The sequence below is a fragment of the Chiloscyllium punctatum genome, chromosome 10, assembly GCF_047496795.1.
Source record: "Chiloscyllium punctatum isolate Juve2018m chromosome 10, sChiPun1.3, whole genome shotgun sequence".
In the NCBI taxonomy this organism is placed as follows: Eukaryota; Metazoa; Chordata; class Chondrichthyes; order Orectolobiformes; family Hemiscylliidae; genus Chiloscyllium; species Chiloscyllium punctatum.
Window position 1 is genome coordinate 58,127,140 of NC_092748.1, and position 20,468 is coordinate 58,147,607.

A 20,468-nucleotide genomic window follows, 5' to 3' on the forward strand; every position below is an offset into this window, starting at 1 on the left:
GACCATTTCTTTCCTGCCTGATCATAATGGCCTGGGAAAGATTCTGGAAACTTTACCTTTTTACTATTCTATGTTTCTAATATTGTTAACAATGGGTATTCAGGGTTGCTTGGCAGTAAGTTTCCTCAAGATGTTGGAAAGGGTACAGAAATAAAATGTGGTGCAAACTTTTGCCTTTTACTGATCCTTTTTTGTTGTTGTTTTTTATTTCACTTCTGGCACTTGGATTCTGACAAACCTTTATGCCAATTGTATATATGGAGAAAGGAAAGGACCATTAATTGATGCCAGCAAGTTATGCATCATAAGAATTGGTTTTGTGCTTATGTAAACAATAGAGAAAATGTTTCATTATGCAGTGTATTGCAACTGATGAGGCACTGACATGCCTACCACCTTAAATTGGCCTGCAAAGGGGGTTACTCCATAAAACTATTAAGACTAATTCTGGACTATAAAGTAAAATCTTCTAACCTTGTCAAAAATAAAGCTGTTAAAAAAATCTGTGTTTGTGCTGTCTACAAGTAGACCTTTCTTCCTCAAAAAATGAAGCCGAAGTTACGTTTTAACAGTTTTCTTAGAAAAGCTTCAAAGAGGTTTTTAAAGAGGAAAAATAGCTTGCAATTCCTGATCTGCTGCCTAGCCAACTAACCACCCCACAAAGGAATTCCAGGCAGCTAATTCCGGTTTTGAACTTTTTGACTGTATCTGAAAAAAATGCAAGGTCTGTGATAAATTGGTATTTCTCAGTTGCATTATGCGTCAATATTATTGCTAATCAAATTACATTTCCAATGTCCTTTTCAATTGAATCTCCAACCCTTGAGTGTTTATGAGCATGCCTGTGATACAAATGATAGATTATTCCCCCTGTGCCAATGTCTAAGAATGTGTGAAATAAACCATTCTTTATGCTTTAAATTTACAACAGTACATTGCAACCCCATTTTCAAAAGGGGTAAGATTATTTTAAAAATCAAAATTTATGTAAGTAGTGAGAGACTTGTTTTAATACTTATAATGTATCCGTAATTGACGTTGGGTCCTTGTATCCAGATTGGATTAAGTAAAATGAGCTAAAATGGTGCAAAGTTTGGCAAATGCCTAAGTATAAGAAACAAGCTAAAGTAAAGTGACTTGAAACAAAATGGAACAATTGGATCGCTGAAATGTCTACCAGGTTATATGGCTCCCAGAATATTGTCAGGACATGTTAAAAAACATTCATACTTTTCCATTATCTGGGTGTGTGGATACTCAAAAATTAATGGCCTGAATAAGCAGATACTTTTTTCTCCCCGGTCTTGTCTCTGGCTTGATGTGGCTGAATACTGTAAAATCTTCGATTCTTGCCAGATTCAAAGGAAATACCAGGCCACCACTAAACATGCCCTGTCTAAGACCCACGCATAGTTTTGGGGGACCTTTCTACCAATGGATGCTGTGGGGCCACTGTCCAGAACCAATACTAGCCACCAGTACCTCCTCACCATGATGGACAACCAACAGATGCCGAGGTCATGCTTCTCAGCAAAGTTACAGTATGCCTAATCCAGTTATTTACTTGGTCAAATCCACCAAGATAGATTCAGTTAGGTTGGGGAGCTAACGTCATGTCTCAAGTGTCTCAGGAGGTGGTGCACAGTTTAAAGATCAGCTGAAGTCTTTGTTGTATGACCCTCCAACTTCAGCAATATTAACAGACCCTAAAAACTGTGATCAGGACACATTGCACCAAATATTTATGTGACTGAGTTTCATGCTATTTGCTGCCAGGTACTCCACAATCAAGTCCACAGGCTTCAGTCTCTTTTAGGTTAATTTACAGTTATGATAATGGGGTTCCCTGCAGCAACTGACAAGCAAAGTTCTGGAGGCCAAGAAAGAGTCCCCAACGTATCTACCTCGCAGTTTCTTTTCAGTGCCTATGTCGTGGCCAAAGAGTCTTTAGAAATGTCAGCAAACACAAAGATGGACAGTCACGGCCAAGCTCAGATGCACCAACCCAAAAGCCATGTCCTTATGCTGCTTCCGCACCCCACTTACTCTCTTTCTAAGCTGAACTGGATGGTCAAAAGGATCAACAAAGTCAGTTACCTGATCAGTACTCCTGATTGGAGAAAAAGGCACCTGCAATACTACATTAACATCTTAGAGAGATTATTGCGAAAGCAGTCAATCTGTGGATGTTTGTCGGTAAATGCAAACATCTGAGCACAGTTGGGAGGAGTCAGCTCAGGAGGGGGTAGCTGTAGGGTCTCTAGTTGAACCTTTCGCTACTAAGGGGTTTATACTGTGGTCTTGGAAACTTAAAAGCCTACCTGACCCAAAAGCAGCAGGATAATGTGCCCATTCTGCTATGAAATTTAAAGAAATCTATCAGCACTAGACAGTGTGTACCATGGTAGCAGTTTGCAATCTAGGGATTGAGCGCACCCCAGCGATTAAAGCAAACCCCCCCCGGTTGATTCTTGATGGGCCAGCTCTGGTCAGGCAGAAAACCCAGTATGTGCTGGATAATAATATAAATGCGTTTAGCTAGAGTAGTTGGAGTTCTCATTGTACTGGTCCCAAAGCTGGATGGATTGACTGAGCTCTGTATCGACTACCAAAAGTAAATGCACTTACCTGGGCCAACTCCGATCCAATCTGACATCTTAAGAATTGTATAGACAGGATTGGCTGACCTTTAAAAAGGTTAGCAAGGCCCCCTGACCGCAAGAGTAAAAGAAATCGCAGCATTTGTCTCTGCATGGGCTGTCTTTGTCTCCATGTTGCCTTTAAAATGTGAGGTTATGTCCTTTGACCTCAAAAAATACTGCCACAACCTTTCAAGTTCACCAGTCAGGCAGTACCTGTATTCAGCAGTTGTACATTTACAGTGACACTTGGTATGACCATTTAAACCACCTGGAAGCAGTGGTCAAGGGTATGGAAAAGACTAATGTTGTACTGAACTTTACAAATGTGACTTTGCTGTGGCCAAAGTAATTTATCTAAATTATGAAGCGGAGAGCAAAACTGCTACCCCAGACTCCTGAAAACAAAGGGAGTTAATGTGTTTTCTAGATACGACCATGTTCTACTGCACGTATGTCCCGAACTTTAACACCATGGCCACCCCTCTGACATTAACCCTGACAAGAAAGTAAAAGGCATGCCAAGATCCTGTTTTTAAAATTGAAAACCATCTTGGCAAACCTTCCTGTACAGATGCCCCAGGCTTCAATAATCAATGCCAGCAATGTAGGGCTAAGAGCCGTCATCCTCCAGAAAGATGATACTGGAATCAAATGTCTAATTGGCTTTCTTTTCTTGATAAAATGCAGAAAAGATACTCTACCATGGAGAAATAATTTTTTTTTGTTAGTTTTGCAACATTTCGAAATCTGTGTTTGCCATGGACAAAGACAGACCCCTGTCCATTCTACACTGATCAAAAAAAGTTTAAATTCCTAGAAGTATTCAAAACGGTTAATGTTACATTTTTCTACTGGAGCTTGCTCTTGCAGCTCTTTAACCCAAAAGTAAACCATATCAACATTACATTGTTCTGTGCCTTGTCCCATTGGTAAGCGTCCACAATGTAGTAGAGAGCTATCATGGCACTACCTAATTGTGAGCTTGATTATTCTTACCCTAGTGTGAGTGAGAATGAATGTATACCTCTTCGTTTTCTTCCTTCTTGAAGGCATTAGATTTTTAAAAAAAGCAATTCGCCCCCAACCCTGGTGAAATGTTTTATATTTAGAGCACCTGAAATAACCCAACCAGGGGTAGTTGCTCCATGCAACGTTTGCCAACAGTAGCAAGATGTCTAATTCTGAGCAACGAGTAAAACAGCCCATACCTATGATTGCTTCACTTGTAGAGAGCTCAATGAAACAGAAGTTATATTTCAGCAAAAACATTTAGGAAAACTTTGAAGAGGTTTTATTTTAAGAGAAGAAATAGTGTACAACTCCTGAACTGTTGGCCAGCCATTCTTTCACTAATGATTTCTAGACCATTAACTACAGCTTTAGACTTGAATTTCATCTTAAAAGCAAGGGCATTGATAAACTAGCATTGCAAGATTACTTTGTACTTATGTTGCTAATTGAAAAACCTCTGTATTCTTTCTGATTCAGTCTATCCCATATGTATATACTTGTGTGCTTGGAAGTACTGAAAGTATTCCAACTCTCCTGTCTAAAAGTCTGTGAAGTAAACCATACTTGTAGTTTTGCTTTACTACAATGTTGCTGCAGTCCTTACAGAAATACAACTTGGCAATTTCATATTTGTACTCTGAAGTTTCCTTGGCTTACTTCTGCCTGTTTGTTTTTCCTAGTCTTCTGTTTCTTTTGCTATAGAAACAGCTGATAATTGCTTCAGAAGCAGTGATTTGCTCCAAAGGCTTTTAGAATATTTGTCACACTATTATGACTTCAACTTTTTAATTGTCCTAATTCCTATAAATTCGCTTACATTTAACTTCTCTCTGATACCAACGCTTGATCTTTTGATCCATCTGAATCTGAATCTGAGTATCATAATGAACTAATCTAGGAAAGTTGGGTGTAAACAGCGCAATCTTTTAAATCTATCGAAAGATCATACTATTCTTTCTGATGAAAGCAACCAAAGAATTGAGCTTTTATCCATGCAGCTTGCATTCTTTGACCGATTATTTAAGAATGAAAAAATTTACTTTATTAAATTGAGTTGGTTTGTCTAAATCGATAAATTGATATATTTTACACTGCTGCCACCTTGTATGTAATTCTAAGTTAACTGAGATCTTACTTTAGTAGATTGGGTTTGGATCTGCTAAACTACAACACCTACCTTTTATTGAGCATTATTGTTAGAAATTTTCTACCATTCTTGCTGTTTTGCTAGACCAGACTCTTATATTTAGAAATTTTGATGTGATGACAAAGAATATCAGAATAATTAGTAAGTACAGTTGGGCATCTTGTACCTCTTGTTTCTTTCTTTGAATTAAGCATTTTCTGCAAAACCCTCTTTTCCCAACTATATCGTCTGTAAGGATCAAAATGTTAACTATCTGGTTTCAGTTCTTGGATTCCATATGTATTGAAATCTCTCTGCAGATGAAACTTGATTAGCATTCTACATAAACTGATTTTAGGAATTGGATACACGTTAACAATGAGACTTATAAGTTTTACTTCCTCCTATGTTTGTACTTGGCAAATGTTTACTTTTGAGAGAATTAGATTGGGTGTCCTTTTATCCTCACATAATCTCAACCTCCATAAACAAAATCCTTACCTCACATTCAGTCCCTGCTTTTGAACTTGCCACATTTTATGATCTTCAAATGCCTATCATATCTATCCACAGATCAGACTACCTCTGATCACTTTCTTGTATCACTCTCCAGTAACATTCCAGCCATACCACCTTCTGTGTCTGTTCCCTGGCAAAACTAAGTCATGGCATAAAAATGAACCTGGCATTAAAGCTGACACCTTTTTTTTTAACTGGCCTCCAAAATCTCAACCCTGTGTTTTGGAAGGAGTTTTTGAAGCTTCATAGGTCTGCTTGTGTGGTGCCAAAATTGTAGCCTTCCCTCTGTTCTGATACATTTGTATGGACTCCTCATAAAGCACATATTCACTGTACCTGGTACAAGTGACTGTAATAAATCAAATCAAATCTACAGTATCTCTAAGGAACCCTCCTGTGACACAGTGGCAAGATCCCTTCCCCTGTATCAGGAGGCCTTGGTTCAGGTCCCACCTCCTGAGGTGTTTAATAACATCTCTGAACAAGTTGATTAGAAAAATAGGTTCACTATTAAAACTGCCTAGCTGTTCATGACATTTTTTCAAATTTTTGCTCCCTCGCTTAAATTTTGATGTCTTTATCCTCAGACTTTCCAAATTTTCTGGGGTCAGCCAAGGCATCGTTTGAAACAACGACCAATCTCTGAGTAGAAAAATGTGCATTAAAGTCATATTCCCAGAGCATACAAATCAAGGCTGACACTCCAGTTCAATACTGAAGGAGCACTGAGTTGTTGGTTGTGCCATCTTTCAGATTGACTGTGAAACTGTAACCTTTTCTGCACTGTTCGGTGGGCTTAAAAATCCCGCAGCCCTATTTTGAAAATCAGTACCACAGGTGGTCGTTATTGCATTGTTGTTTGGGGGACTTTGTAGAACTCTGAGCTCAAAAACTGCATGAATTTATGTAAGACTCCGTTATCTCACTTTTTAGATTAGAATCAATCTAAATATCATGGCATAGACAGAGAACACAGGAGGCCAACACCTTCAACATATTGTCTTGCTATCACCATTGTTAACAGCTAACCCGAGAATACAACCTTTTTTTAAAAAAAGGTTTTGTGATTTACACATGGAAGAAGTAGAACTATCACTGTATTCTAACAGATGAAAGGCTTAACAGACAATCAATTTTTCTATGTGTAATTTCAGTTACATCACACTGTAAATTTTTGCTATAATTTCTGTTAGGATTGAGGCCTCCACTATCACCTGATGAAGGAGCATCGCTCTGAAAGCTAGTGTGCTTCCAATTAAACCTGTTGGACTATAACCTGGTGTTGTGTGATTTTAACTTTGTACACCCCAGTCCAACACTGGCATCTCCAAATCTTGTTTGGGGGAGCTTGCCCTGCTCAAATTAACTACTGCACTTGCTACATTTCAAGGGAGGCAGGAAGTTAGAATTTAATGTTCGTAAAATTGTAAAATATGGAAAGCATTGTGTGGTCCTTTTTAAAAGATTATGCTTTTTCTGTGCTTAGATATTTAAATGGATGTCTGTCAGTAGCAGCTTGAAAGTTTTCTAGTACACAGAACCTGAACTAAAGCATTCGTATCTAAAGGCCGTACAGTTAGCAGGCCAGGCTGCAGTTTTTACCAAGACAGCAGGCTTTTGAATTTAGCCAATCAATTTGAACCAGACACTTAGAAGCCAAAAACCTATTCAATTTAAATCTGATCATTTTGACAACTGAGCACCAATCTTATTATATGAAATATTGATATGTCATCAAGGGTATAAAAGAAGGGGGCAGTTGAATAAAGATCCGAGAGCAAGCTGCCATCCACCAGAGCTAACATCCCTGAGCTCTCAAAAGGGAATTGCTGGCTCCCATGGCCTTATCAATGTCTTTGAGAAAGCACCATCTCAATAACAATGCTATCAATGATGGTGAAGACATTCCTGACAGACAAATTGACGGAGAAGACGCAGAACTTCTGGAAGACACACAACCTGGCTGTAATTTCAAGAGGCTAAATTCTATTTCTTTTATATAAGAGTGGGATTTGTATTAGTTGGAGCATCATACCATTAGAATATTGTTTTATTCAGGAATAGTTCGTCGTTAGAAGTGATTTATTCAATTTGTTGATAGTTAATTTGTTCACTGTTAGAGGTGAATAAATAAATCGTTACTTGTTGATTTTAAAGTGAGTGTCTGGAATTTATTTTATTTAACCACTAGAATTTGCTAAAGAGCAGGTTACATCACTTATCACACTCTTTTTCACAGATTATAGGGTGAGGCCCTCCTCTTTGGGTTCTCAGAGGGGGATCAACCTCAGCTTTATAACACAATATTGCAATTACAGTTTAAGCATTGACTGCAAAGTGTTCTTAGACATCCTATAATCATGAAAAGGGGCACGTTGGTAAGCTCAGTTGGCTGGACATATTGTTTGCAATGCAGAGTGCTGCTAACAGCATGGGTTCAATTCCCACACTGTTTAAGGTTACTATGAATGATTCCTCTTCTCAAGCTCTTCCTTGCTTGAGGCATGGTGACCCTCAGGTTAAACCACTGCCAGTTGTTGCTTTCTCATGAAAGAGCAGTCCGATGGTCCAGTGTCACTGTGGCAACTTTACCTTTTAGACATAAAAGACAATTAATAAATTCAATTCATTTAAATAGTTGTATCTTTGCAGCTTTCAGATTTTTGTTCAATTTGGAAAGGAGACCACTCATACAATTAGTCTGTGAAAATAAACAGGGAAATGGGAACAACCTGAGAGTTGCAGATTGTGATTTAAATTATATATAAATAAGGTTCTCTGCCTTTTAAATTAATGGTTGCTGTTGGTCAATAAAAATAATAAATGCTTTTTCCCTTGGCTGAGGTGGAGAAGTAAATATGAGATACTTCACTATTTGGAACAAGGGAAGTCTGTGGGAGATTTATTTTTGGCCATTCTTGGCACTTCCTGTGAAGTGGTTTCAGCACTGTCTGCCCAAATAACTTGCCTGTACATCCATCCACCTATAATAATTTTAGAAAATTGGGAAGGAAAAGGAATGCATATAACCAAAAAATATTTTGTCTTGCATGTGATATTTTAAGTCTTGTGCATTTTCTCTTTAACAGGTAAATGATTTTGTACGAGACAAATTCACTCGAAGAGATGGCTCAATTCCTATTATTGGAGAAATCCTCGCTGGTGGTTGTGTAAGTATTGCTTACACTTTCGCTACACATGACATTTATAAATCAAATCAAAATCTTCATGTATCGTGAAACTTTGAATGTTCTAATCTTTGGACTTTGTTGTGAAATTCTTTGCCTCAGTTGGCAAATTTGTACCTTACTTATTTTAGTTCATTTTTTAAAAGTGGGTTACAACTCGAATAGATAGTGATGACCCAGGCCAAAGGAATTTTTAAAAAGCCCTCAATATATTGCTATGTAAAAGCTGGCTAAGATGGAAGGATACAAAAATATTTTGACATTGTCATTCTAAGTTTATACCTCAGCGAAGTAAAACAATAGCTCTGTGTTATGGTGGGTGAGGACAAAACAATTAGAGTCATAAAGATATACAACACAGAAACAATCCTTTGGTCCAACTCTCCCATGTCGACCAGATATCCTAACCTAATCTAGTCCTATTTGCCAGCACTTGGCCCATATCCCTCTAAATCCTTCCTATTCATATCCCCATCCAGATGCCTTTAAGCTTGTGAGCAAACTTGGGAGAAATTGGAGCTATGGTTTTATGATCCAAAACCAGACTACTACCTAACGTTATGATCCCAATAGGATCACAAAATTATTATTATTTTGGTTAGGGGCAACTAACATTTATTTTTAAAATAGACAAAAGGTGAGATCCAGAGAATAAAGCCGCAATATTCCATAGTTCTGAATAAACAAGAAATATGCAATATACATGTTTGAATAGAAATACAATATATAATACATGTGAAAGTTAATTCTAAAAGCCATAACTAACGTGCTAAACATGAGTAATGTACTTTGATCAAATATGTCACAGCTCACAACAATTCGCAAATGCAATTATGACAGATTCTACAGATTTTGCAATAATTTCCCACAGACATTAATGTCACGGTTGCAGACCTCATTAAATTTCATCAGTTCCTCACCTTCGCTAATTTGGCTGTGAAACTCCCTCTTAAACTGTTCCATCATAGACTGCCTCAACGTCTGTTCTCATTCTGATTGATGACCTTCCTTTCCTGGGTCCACACTCTGGACTCTTGAGAATGGCATTCCAGTACTTATTCAAAAGGAGATCCATTCTTTCATCGATAGCTCCAATCTTGCTCAGTTACATAGTGCTTACGGATCTTTCACCCTCTTTGTTGAGCTAAATAATAGTGCTCCTTTTGAGCTGTTCACAGCTCTAGGGTTTCTCAAGCCTTTATTACCCAAAGTTGCTCAACTGATGTATTCCTTGATTACTCACTACACACAATCTGAGAGTTTCAGCTGTCTTTTAGCAGCACAGTTAATGACAACTCTGCCATAAACTTGGAGGTTCTATCTGTCTATTCTTCTCCGACTTGTTTTGACCCCAAAACTGCACCTGCGTGATCCCAAGCTATTCTGTCTGACCCATTGAAAACTTGGAATTAGCCCTGTCCCTATTTTGGTTGAGTTAATTGTAATTAATTTTGGAACAATCGAATGTAGCAATCATTAGAATTCTCTATACCCCTGAATGTTAAAATGTTGCCATTTTTTGCAGTTTTCAGTGAGCTTTCCATAGAATTCATCATAGCCTGTACAGATTTCATTCAATGAATTAATTCAACTTGATTGATCCTGACATAATCGAAAGTTTCACCCATATGTACAAATCTAACATTCTTCCTTGCTTATTTATTTCTGTGATTTGGAATTACTATCCTTTATAAGGAATGTGTATCCTGAACCGTCAGCTAATCTTCCTCTTCTGCTGCCTGGGCGATAACCTGATATTTGTTTTCTTCTATTTTGGTAAGCAGATAGCTCGTGTTTTAAATGAGAAAAGTTTGCAACCTCTATTAGAGCTCTAAATAAAAATACTTCATCTTATTCCAAACATTTTGGACAAGTCTGTGGTTCATTGTGTTACCAGAAACATTGCAAAAGATGGGGGAAGGGGTTACTGGGGCAAAGGATGATGCATGTCAACCTGGGGACTACAAATACCACTTGAAGCATGTTTTTCCTTAAAAATATTTCTGTTCCAGTCTATGCAGGGGATAGTAACTGAATAGCTATTCCAAAACTGAGATTGGATAATAGAACATTTTTCTGTTCCTGGCAAAGTTAAATCCCACAGGAAAATTCACAGTTCTGTACTTGTTGGTCAGGTGCTAGTCAGACAAACAGACCAACGGCAAATACCTCCTGTGGCCATCTGCAAGATTGCAAACTGGAACATTCAACATTATTGGTCCTAATTTGAGAGCCAGTGGTAATTGTCTTGCTATTGCTATGGCTTTTAGTATAACTGTATCAAAGCCTGCAAGTTACCTCCAAGTCACACACCATCCTGACTTAGAACTGTATCAGTCAAAGTCCTGGAACTCCCTTTCGAACAGCAGTGTGGTTGTACTTACCACCCCCAAGTACTGCAGTGATTCAAGAAGGTAGTTTCCCATCACCTTCTGAAGTACAATTCGGAATTGTCTGTAAATAATGGCTTTGCCAGTGCTGATCACATCCCATGAACATTTTTTAAAAAAAAATCCTCTGAATTCCACTGTCAGCTTTCTTTCTGCATACGTTTATCTCAATGTTCTAATTGTACACCTCGCTTAATGCATGAGGATGAATTTTAAATTGCTTAGTTTAGGTTCTAGTCAAGTGCCTTGAAAATTCAATTCCCACTGCAAAGTTCCCTCAAAATCTAATTTTTTTTTTTAAGAATCTGGTCTCAAATAGCTGGAAGTACTAGTCTGTTTTGTTGTATTTAATTTCAGTACTTCTGCTGTTACTTTTAGATTCAATGCTATCTGCTCCAGGCAAATAATTGAGTATATCATAGATTCAGATCTTGTATAGAGCAGAATGAGAAGAGATTATGCTGGCTGTACAGCATTTAATTAACTGGAAAGGCCAATGTACTCAGGCATTTTTCTCCTGTAGAATGATATTCTTATCTGTTTGGACAAATGAACCAAAAAAAAGACACATCATTCATGGACTGGGTAATCAGAAACTTAAAGCAAGAGTTTTGTTTCATGGTGAATTCACACTTAAAATAGATTCAGATGAAGAAATGTGGCATGTACTTTCTGCCCATAAACCTTTGCTTTATTTCAACAGTTATTTTTTAAACATGTTATATAGTATTTTCATGGATATTAAATGTATTTAAGCATAATCCAATAACAGCAAATGTCATTATTTAAATGCAGTCTTTCAGATGGATTTGTAATACCCCAGATCACGTCCTTTTTATTCATTCATTCATGGGATGAGGGCGTCACTGATTAGGCCAGCATTTATTGCTCAGGCAGTTAAGAGTCAACCACACGTGGGCCAGACCAAATAGGAATGGAAGTTTCCTTTCCTAAAGGTCAGGAGTGAACCAGGTGGGCATTTCTGGCAAAAAAATCAGCAAAGAATCCATGGTCATTGTTAGACACTCCATTCCAGATTTATATTGAAGTCAAATTCCACTCTTTGCCGTGGCAGAATTCAAACCCAGGACTGCAGAACATTACCTGGGTCTTTGGATTAATCATCCGGTGATAATACCGCTTGACCATTGCCTCCCCTCCAGCACCTAACATCTCTGTCCTGGGCTTTCTGTAAGTTCTGTGGTTGACCAGTTTTTGATTTTCCTGGTCTGCCTCAAAATAATTAAGAAAGTGAAATCTTTGAAACTCTTCTCTAGCTGAAAGTTTGAGGTTTTACTGATAGTGTTCCTCCACCTGGTAGATATTGTTTACATGGACTTTAGCCAGGCCTTCAACAAGATTGGTTAGTAAGGCTAGACCACATGGGATCCAGGGAGGTCTAGCCAATTGGATACATAAGTGGCTTACAGTAGGAGAGGGTGGTGGTGAGGGTTATTTTTCAGACTGGAGGCCTGTGACCAGCGATGGGTCACTAAGATCAGTGCTGGGTGTTCTGTTGTTTGCCATTTATATAAATGATTTGGATGAGAGTAATGGAAGCACAGTTAGTAAATTTGCAGATGATGCCAGAATTGGTAGTATAGTGAACAGTGAAGAATGTTATCTAAGAGTACAACGGAATCTTGATCAACTGGATCACTGCGCCAAGGAACAGCAGATGGCATTTAATTCAGATAAATGCCCAGTTCCCAGGGCAGGACTTGCGTAGTTAATGATAGGGCCTACGGGAGTGTTGTCGAACAGAGACCGAGGTGTGCAAGTATGTAATTCCTTGAAACTGGTCACAGATATACAGGTATGCCTTTGGCATACTTGCCTTCGTCAGTCAGTGCATCAAGCACAGGAGTTAAGATGTCATGTTACAGCTGCATAGGACATTGATAAATTCACATTTGAAGTACTGTGTGCAGTTCTGGTTTCCTTGCAATGATAATGATATTAAACTGAAAAGAGCGCAAAAAATTGACAAGGATGTTCCCAAGACTGGAAGTTTTGACTTATAAGGAGAGGTTGGATAGGGACTTTTTTCACTGGAGTGTAGGAGGTTGAGGGGTGACCTTGTAGAGGTTTCTAAAATCATGCGGAGCTTAGATAAGGTGAATAGCTGAGGTCTTTTCCCCAGGGTAGGGGAGTCCAGAACTAGATTTAGATTTAAGGTAAGAGTGGAAAGTTTTAAAAAGGACCTGAGGGGCAACCCTTTTCATGTAAAGGGTGGTGCGTACATGGAACAAGCTGCTAGAAGAAGTGGTAGAGGCAGGTACAATCACAACGTTCAAAAGACATTTGAAGAGGTACATAGATAGGAAAGGTTTTGAGAGATATGGTCCGGAAGCAGGCAAGTGGGAATAGTTCAGTTTAGAAAACCTGGTCAGTGTGGACGAGTTGGGCCGAACAGCCTGTTTCTGTGCTGTATTCCTCTGTGACTAATGCTTGAAATGCAGATGCTTTGAATTCTACATGCCTACACTCTCTTTTAATGAACTCCTCATTGCATAAAGCTTTTCTGTATTTTAAAACCTCTTGTGATGCAATGCTCTGCCAATTTACTTCAATTTAAAACAATTTCCTTGTGCCGTTTAAAAAAAAATTAAAGCTTATTTATATCTAAAATTCCTTAAACTTACTCAGTTTACAAATTTTCTCATCACTATTCATCCTGCTGTCCATAATTTATTCTAAAACATACCATCCCTTTCTCCTACATTGTCTTGAGATTCCAGCATTGCCCATCAAATGTTTACCTCTTGCTGATTCCCATGTTACTGTTCTCGTCTGTGGATACTTAATTGATAAATAATTTGCCATGTTAACCTTAAAAGGTTTGTTTTTGCTAAGTGAGTTTCTGTTGTCTCTTTCCTCCACTTGATTTGTTCTTTAAGTGTTCACTGTTGTCCTTTCCCACTGCTTCCTATCTTAATGTTACATGTTTCAAATAGTTTGTCACTGGCTATTTTCTTATTACTGATCTTTTTCCATCTTTCCATACAAGTTAAATTTTTAATCTCAACATTTCCAGCTTGGATATGTCATTCAAAGTTTGTGAGAAGATTTGGATATGTCATCTTCCGGTTTAGTTTGAAATGAACATTTTGCTATGCAATTTCCAATCCTCTCCCCTCCACTGTTTCTCTGCTGCTCTACTGTTTAAAAATTCGTTCAGACTTTTTCAGTTTGCTTAATTGCCACTAACTTAATTACCCTTTAAAGGAAGTGTGCAAGAGGGCATGCTAGAAGTGGTATTGGACATATCTAAAAATGTGGAAGTACTGCACTGGACTACTTGCATGCCAGACAGTGGAAGCAACCTGCGACGGGCGTAGCTGAATAATGTCACAACCAATGGATTAGATCTAAGTTTTGCATTCCTGCCACTTCCATTGTGAACGGTGGTGGACAATTAAACAGCTATGGGGAGGCAGAGGTTGCATTAATATACCCATCCATAATGATAGAAGAACTCAGAACATCAGTGGAAAAGATGAGGTTGAAGCATTTGCAACAATTTTCAGTCTGAAATATTGAGTGAATGGTTCATCTCTGCCTCCTCCAGCATCACTGAAAGCACTGGATATTACAAAAGTTATGGACCCTAACTGCATTCCAGCAATAGTAGTGAAGATATGCTTCAGAACCAGGCAAGTTGTTCCATACAGATGCAATACTGGTATGTACCAACAATGTGGAAAGTTAAACAAATATGGCCTTTTCACAATAAAAAAAACAATCAGTCTGGCCAATTACTGTCCCGTTAGTCCCCACTAGATCAACAGTAAAGAGGTAGAAGGTGTTACCTACAGTGTTATCAAGTGGTTCTTGCTCAGCAATAACTTGATGACATGTTCCACAAGACTACTCAACTTCTGAGCTCGTTACAGCCTTGGTTCAGACATGATTAAACGAGCTGAACTTTTGAGGGGAAGTTAGTTTGACTGCCCTTTAAATCAAGGCAGCATTTGATTGTGTATGTCATCACACTAGAAAACCTGGACTCCAGTGGAAATATATTCCACTGTACATAGCAAAAAATATGTCAGTGATAGTTTTAAATGCTAATCTTCAGTCATAGAGATGTACAGCATGGAAATAGATCCTTCAGTCCAACTTGTCCATGCCGACCAGATATCCCAACCCAATCTAGTCCTACCTGCCAGCACCCAGCCCATATCCCTCCAAATCCTTCCTATTCATATACTCATCCAAATGCCTTTTAAATGTTGCAGTTGTACCAGCCTCCACCACTTCCTCTGGCAGCTTATTCCATTCATGTACCACCCTCTGCATGAAAAAGTTGCCCCTTAGGTTTTGTTCATATCTTTCCCCTCTCATCCTAAACCTATGCCCTCTAGTTCTGGTCTCTCCCACCCCAGGGAAAAGACTGTGTCTATTTATCCTATCCATGCCCCTCATAATTTTATAAACCCCTCAGCCTCCGACGCTCCAGGGAAAACAGCTATAGCCCATTCAGCCTCTCCCTCAAATCCTCCAACCCTGGCAACAGCCTTGTAAATCTTTTTTAAACCCTTTCAAGTTTCACAACATCTCTCCGATAGAAAGGCGATCAGAATTGCATGTAACATTCCAACAGTGGCCTAAACAATATCCTGTACAGCCGCAACATGACCTCCCAACTCCTGTACTCAATATTTTGACCAATAAAGGAAAGCATACCAAACACGCCTTCACTATCCTGTTTACCTGCAACTCCACTTTCAAGTCCTGGAACATTGCTGCAGTAGTTCCTCCAGATAGTGTCCTGGCCTCATCTATTTTCAGCTGTTACATCAATGGGGCTCATTCCCTCATAAAATCAGAAGTGGGGATGTTTGCTGATGATTATACAATGTTGAGCATTGTTTCCATCTCCTCAGATACTAAAACTGTCCATATGCTGCAAGACCTGAACATGTTTAGCCTGATAACTTGCAAGCAATATTCACAACATAAAATGGGTCAGGCTATGACTAAGAAGAGAGAATCTGATAATTTGCCAATGGCAATCAGTAACTATTTTTACTGAATTTACCAGTAATACCCTGTGTTTAAAATTGTACTGGACCATCCCATTAAATTCTGGGGCTACAGCAGCAGGTCAGAAGCTAGGAATTCCGCAGAGAGGAACACATCACCTGAATATAGTGGAACACCTTACTGGTTAAGTGCAGCTCCAACTATATTCAAGATGCTTAATACCATCTAAAATGAAACAAGCCAATTAACTGGCATCCTATCCATTATGTTCCCCATTTAGTCCCTCCTCTACCAATGCACGGTGGCAGTAGTGTGTATAAAATCTACAAGAAGTCCTGAAAATCCATCTAAGCTCCTTCAGTAGCACCTATGATCTGTACTATTTGGAGAGACAAATACAGTGGATTTGTGAGCGTACCACTACCTACAAGTTCCCCTCCAAGCCCCACACCTTCCTTGCAGAACCATCTATCACAATCCTGGAACTTCCCTTCTAAAAGATTGTGGGTATTCCTACATCACGTGAACTGTTCAAGATTGCAGTTGACCACCTACGGTGAATTAAGGGTGAGCAATAAATTATGGCTTTTAGCCAGCCACATACGGACCCTTAAAAATGTATAACAGAAGGCTAAATAGGTTTGATTTAGTCTTTCCCAACTTACATGCTAACCCCCTTTATTGCAACTTGACTCAAAAGAAAACACACAATTCTTGTTTTATTGTACTTGCTATCTATTAAACTCAACTAGCTACACTTTGTTCATTACATGACTAATATGGTAATGTAGTGTATTCTTTGACTTGATGTCAGCATTTAACTTGCTAATACATTTCTGAAATGCTTGCTACCTGATTTGATTTGATTTATTGTCACATGTACCCAAGTACAGTGAAGAGCTTTGGTTACGAGCAGTACAGGCAGATCATAGTAAGCATGGATTTACAGATCATAAGGTGGAAAATAAAAGCTTAGAGGCAAAGTCAGAAGTCACATGACACCAGGTTATCATCCAACAGGTTTATTTGAAATCGCACAAGCTTTCATCAAGTGCAATGAGAGAGCATTGCACACTGACCCAGAGTTTATAGGCAAAGAGGTCAAAAGATCGTACAACTGGTATGAGTGGATAATATGTCACATAATATGTGGGTGACTGAGAGTGTCTAGACGGTATGGGAAGTGTTTATAAAGTCAGTATCAGTGCTGTGCTGTCATGACAATCAGGCAGAGTGATAGGAATATACAAAATGTGACACCTCAGGTCAGACACTGAATTTGTAGGTGTGAGGCCTTGTTCAAAATCTGTCTCAGAGTTTTAACCTGGAATCAGGCTGGTTTTATTCTGAAAACTGGAATTTATAAAGTACCACTTCAAAGACTTGATTATATGTGGACTTGATAAATATATAAAGAGACTTACTAGCAGAATTAATGAGGGGGGTACCAGTGTATGGGGTATGTTTGGAATTTCAAAAGATTTATATGAAATCCCACAGAAATTAAGGTGCACTGGTAGTGTGTCATCCTTTGGTAGAGAAGGCCTTTGTTTAGGTTGATTTTTTTTAAAAAAAAGAAAACGAAAGTATATGGAATTGGCAGTACTCACGTAGATTGAGGATTGTTTAACAGGCAGAAAGCAGAGGGTAGGAATCAATAGGTTGTTTAGGATTTGGCACTAGTTGTTCATTATCTGTTTAAATTATTTGGATATTGAGATCAGTTTTAAGGTTTCCAAACTTGCTGATGATACAAAACTTGGACTGAGAATTGTAAAGGGGAGGCAAAAAAGGCTTCAAGGGCATTTAGACTGGCTGAGTGAGGAAACAATAACATGGCAGTTGGAATCTAATTTGACTAAGAGTGGCATTCCTCCCATGGTGTTTTTCTTAAGTGGTGCAAGATTAGAAAGTGTTGATGTCCAAAGGGACCTGTGTGCCATTGTTAATAAGTTACTGAACACTAACATTCAGGTGCAGTAAGCAATTACAAAGGTAGACAGCATATTGGTCTGTATAACAGGTGACTTGAACACAGCAGCAAGGCTTGTTTCAATTGCTTAGAACAGTGGTAAGATTGTACCTGGATTATTGTGTGTTGTTCTGTTACACTTGCCTAACAATACATTGAGGGATTGCAGCAGAGGTTCACCAGTCTGCTTTCTGAGGGAGTAAAATTGTTCTCTGAGAAGAGATGAAGAGACAGCATGTATTCTCTGGAGTTTAGAAGAACTCATGGAATTTTATAATTTCTATGAAATTCTAATTGAGATGGAGAGTAAATGCAGTGCTGTATGAATCTGGTGCTTCCTTTGGCTGTGGGATCTGGGATGAATGGTCATGGTCCCAGAATAACAGCAAGCCATTTTGGACTTTTGGGAAGGAAGTCTTTACTCAGAGCAGTGAAGCTTTGAAATTCTCTACCTTTAAGTGCTACAAAAGCTTAGGCATTAAGAAAGTAAGTTCGACACAAATTGACCGTTTTCTGGTTATGACATAAAGGATCTGAGGAAAACCGAGATATGGCATTGAAGTCAATGATTAGCCATTACCTAGAATGCCAGCCTAGATTTGAAGGGCTGAATGGCCCAATCCTTTTAAAGTACTGATGGAGTGAGCAACTGTCACAGATTTAGTCTTTTGAATGAGGAGCAAAACCTGCCTTTCCAGGTGGATATATAAAAAAAATTGCTCAGTTCTGTGTCAAATACTTACATTTCAATTAACGTTATTAAAACATTTGTATTGGTGGAACCTTCCAAGCACAAGTTATCTGTTAGGTTTCCTACATGAAGTGACTACTCTTAAGTGACCAAAAAAGCGAAACACATTGGCATGTCCTGAAGTCACAAAAGGCACTACATGGATACAATATTTTCCTTTTCTCTTTTCCTATTCGATAACTAATACATCTGGGAGGTTGTGGTAGAGTGGTAATATGGACTAGTAATCCAGAGCTCCTGGCTGATGTTCTGGAACATGGGTTCAAACCTTATCATAGCAGATGGTGAAATTTGAAATCAGTAAAAATCTGGAAATAGTAGTTACATTTAGATTTTATTGTCACATGTAGTTGAATACAAAAGTAGAAGATGACTTGATGAGCTGTCAGGGTTACATCATAGGATATTAAAAGAAATAGCCACAGACGTGGTTGATATACTGATAGTTCCTTAGATTCTAGAAAAGTCACAGACAACCGCAAAGCTGACAATGTTAGTCCCTTTATTGAAAAGGGAAGGAGATAAAATAAAAGGACAACCACAGGCCAGTTAGCTTAGAATCTGTTATTGCAAAAATGTTAGAGTCTATTATAAAGGATAGAATAAGAGTGCATTTAGAATAACATAATATGTACAAGCAGAATCAGCAAAGCTTCACAAAGAGGAAATTGTGCCTGACAAATTTATTGGAGTTCTTTGATAAGCTCGCAAACACAGTAGATAAAGGGAAAGCAGTGGATGTAACATATTTGGATTTTCAGAAGGCATTTGCTAAGAGATATCACGTTAGGCTACTTCTTAGAATAAGAGCCCATGATGTTGGAGACTGACTAGCCAACACAAGATAAGACAGTTGGGGTAAGGGGTGCATTTTCAGGATGACTACTTGTCACAAGTAGAGTGTTGCAGGGATCAGTGATTATCTACAATATGTATCAATAACTTGGCTGAAGAAATTGCATGTACTGTCACCAAGTCTGTGGGTTACACAAAAATGGATAGGAAGGCAAGTGATGAGGATAATAGTTTGCACAGGGATATAGACATGTTAAGCAGAAGGGCAAAGACTTGGCAGCTGAAATATAATGTGGGAAAATTAGAAGTTATTGATTTTGGCCGGAAGGATAGAGGAGTTGAATAATATTTAAAGTAAGACTGTAGAAAGCTACAGCACCGGGATTTGGGAACCTTTGTGCATAAATTTCAAAAAGTTAGTGTATGAGTTCAGTAAATAGGGAAGGCAATTTGCATATTGGCCTTTAATTCAAAGGGAATGAAGTATAAAAATAGGGAGTTGTTACGAAACAATAGAAGGCACGAATTAGACCACACCTAAACAAGGGTGGCATGGTGGCTCAGTGGTTAGTACTGCTGCCTCCCGGCTCCAGGGACCCGGGTTCGGTTCCAGCCTTGAGCGTCTGTCTGTGTGGAGTTTGCATGTTCTCCCCGTGGCTGCGTGGGTTTCCTCCGGGTACTCCGGTTTCCTCCCACATTTGGAAGAATTGCAGGTTAGCTGAATTGGCCATGCTAAATTGCTCCATAGTGCTCAGTGATGTATAGGTTAGGTGCATTAGTCAGGGGTGAATGTAGCGTAATGGGGTAGTGGAATGGATCTAGGTGGGTTGCTCTTCGGAGGGTTGATGTGGACTTGTTGGGCTGAAGGGCCTGTTTCCACACTAGGGATTCTATGATTCTTTGAACTGAATAGTTTTAGTACTTTATTCAAATGAAGGTATATTGACGATGGAGGCGTTCTGGAGAACGTTCACTGGGTTGATCCTGGATTTTGAGGCACTGCCTTATAAGGAGAGACTGAGTAGGTTAAGCCTATACACTTTGAGTTTAGAAATGAGAGGCTACAGTATTGAATAAAATAAGAT

The 20,468-nt window shown here is 38.7% G+C and overlaps 1 protein-coding gene across 4 annotated transcripts in view; it reads left to right on the top strand.

Moving 5' to 3' along the window:
* slc25a12 (solute carrier family 25 member 12) overlaps nt 1-20,468 on the top strand; it is a 131,801-nt gene that overhangs the window by 92,350 nt on the left and 18,983 nt on the right. For all 4 annotated transcript variants that reach the window (XM_072579241.1, XM_072579242.1, XM_072579243.1 and 1 more), the window contains one exon: nt 8,388-8,468. In XM_072579241.1, coding sequence (XP_072435342.1) covers nt 8,388-8,468 — 81 coding nt within the window. The remainder of the gene's footprint in view (nt 1-8,387; nt 8,469-20,468) is intronic.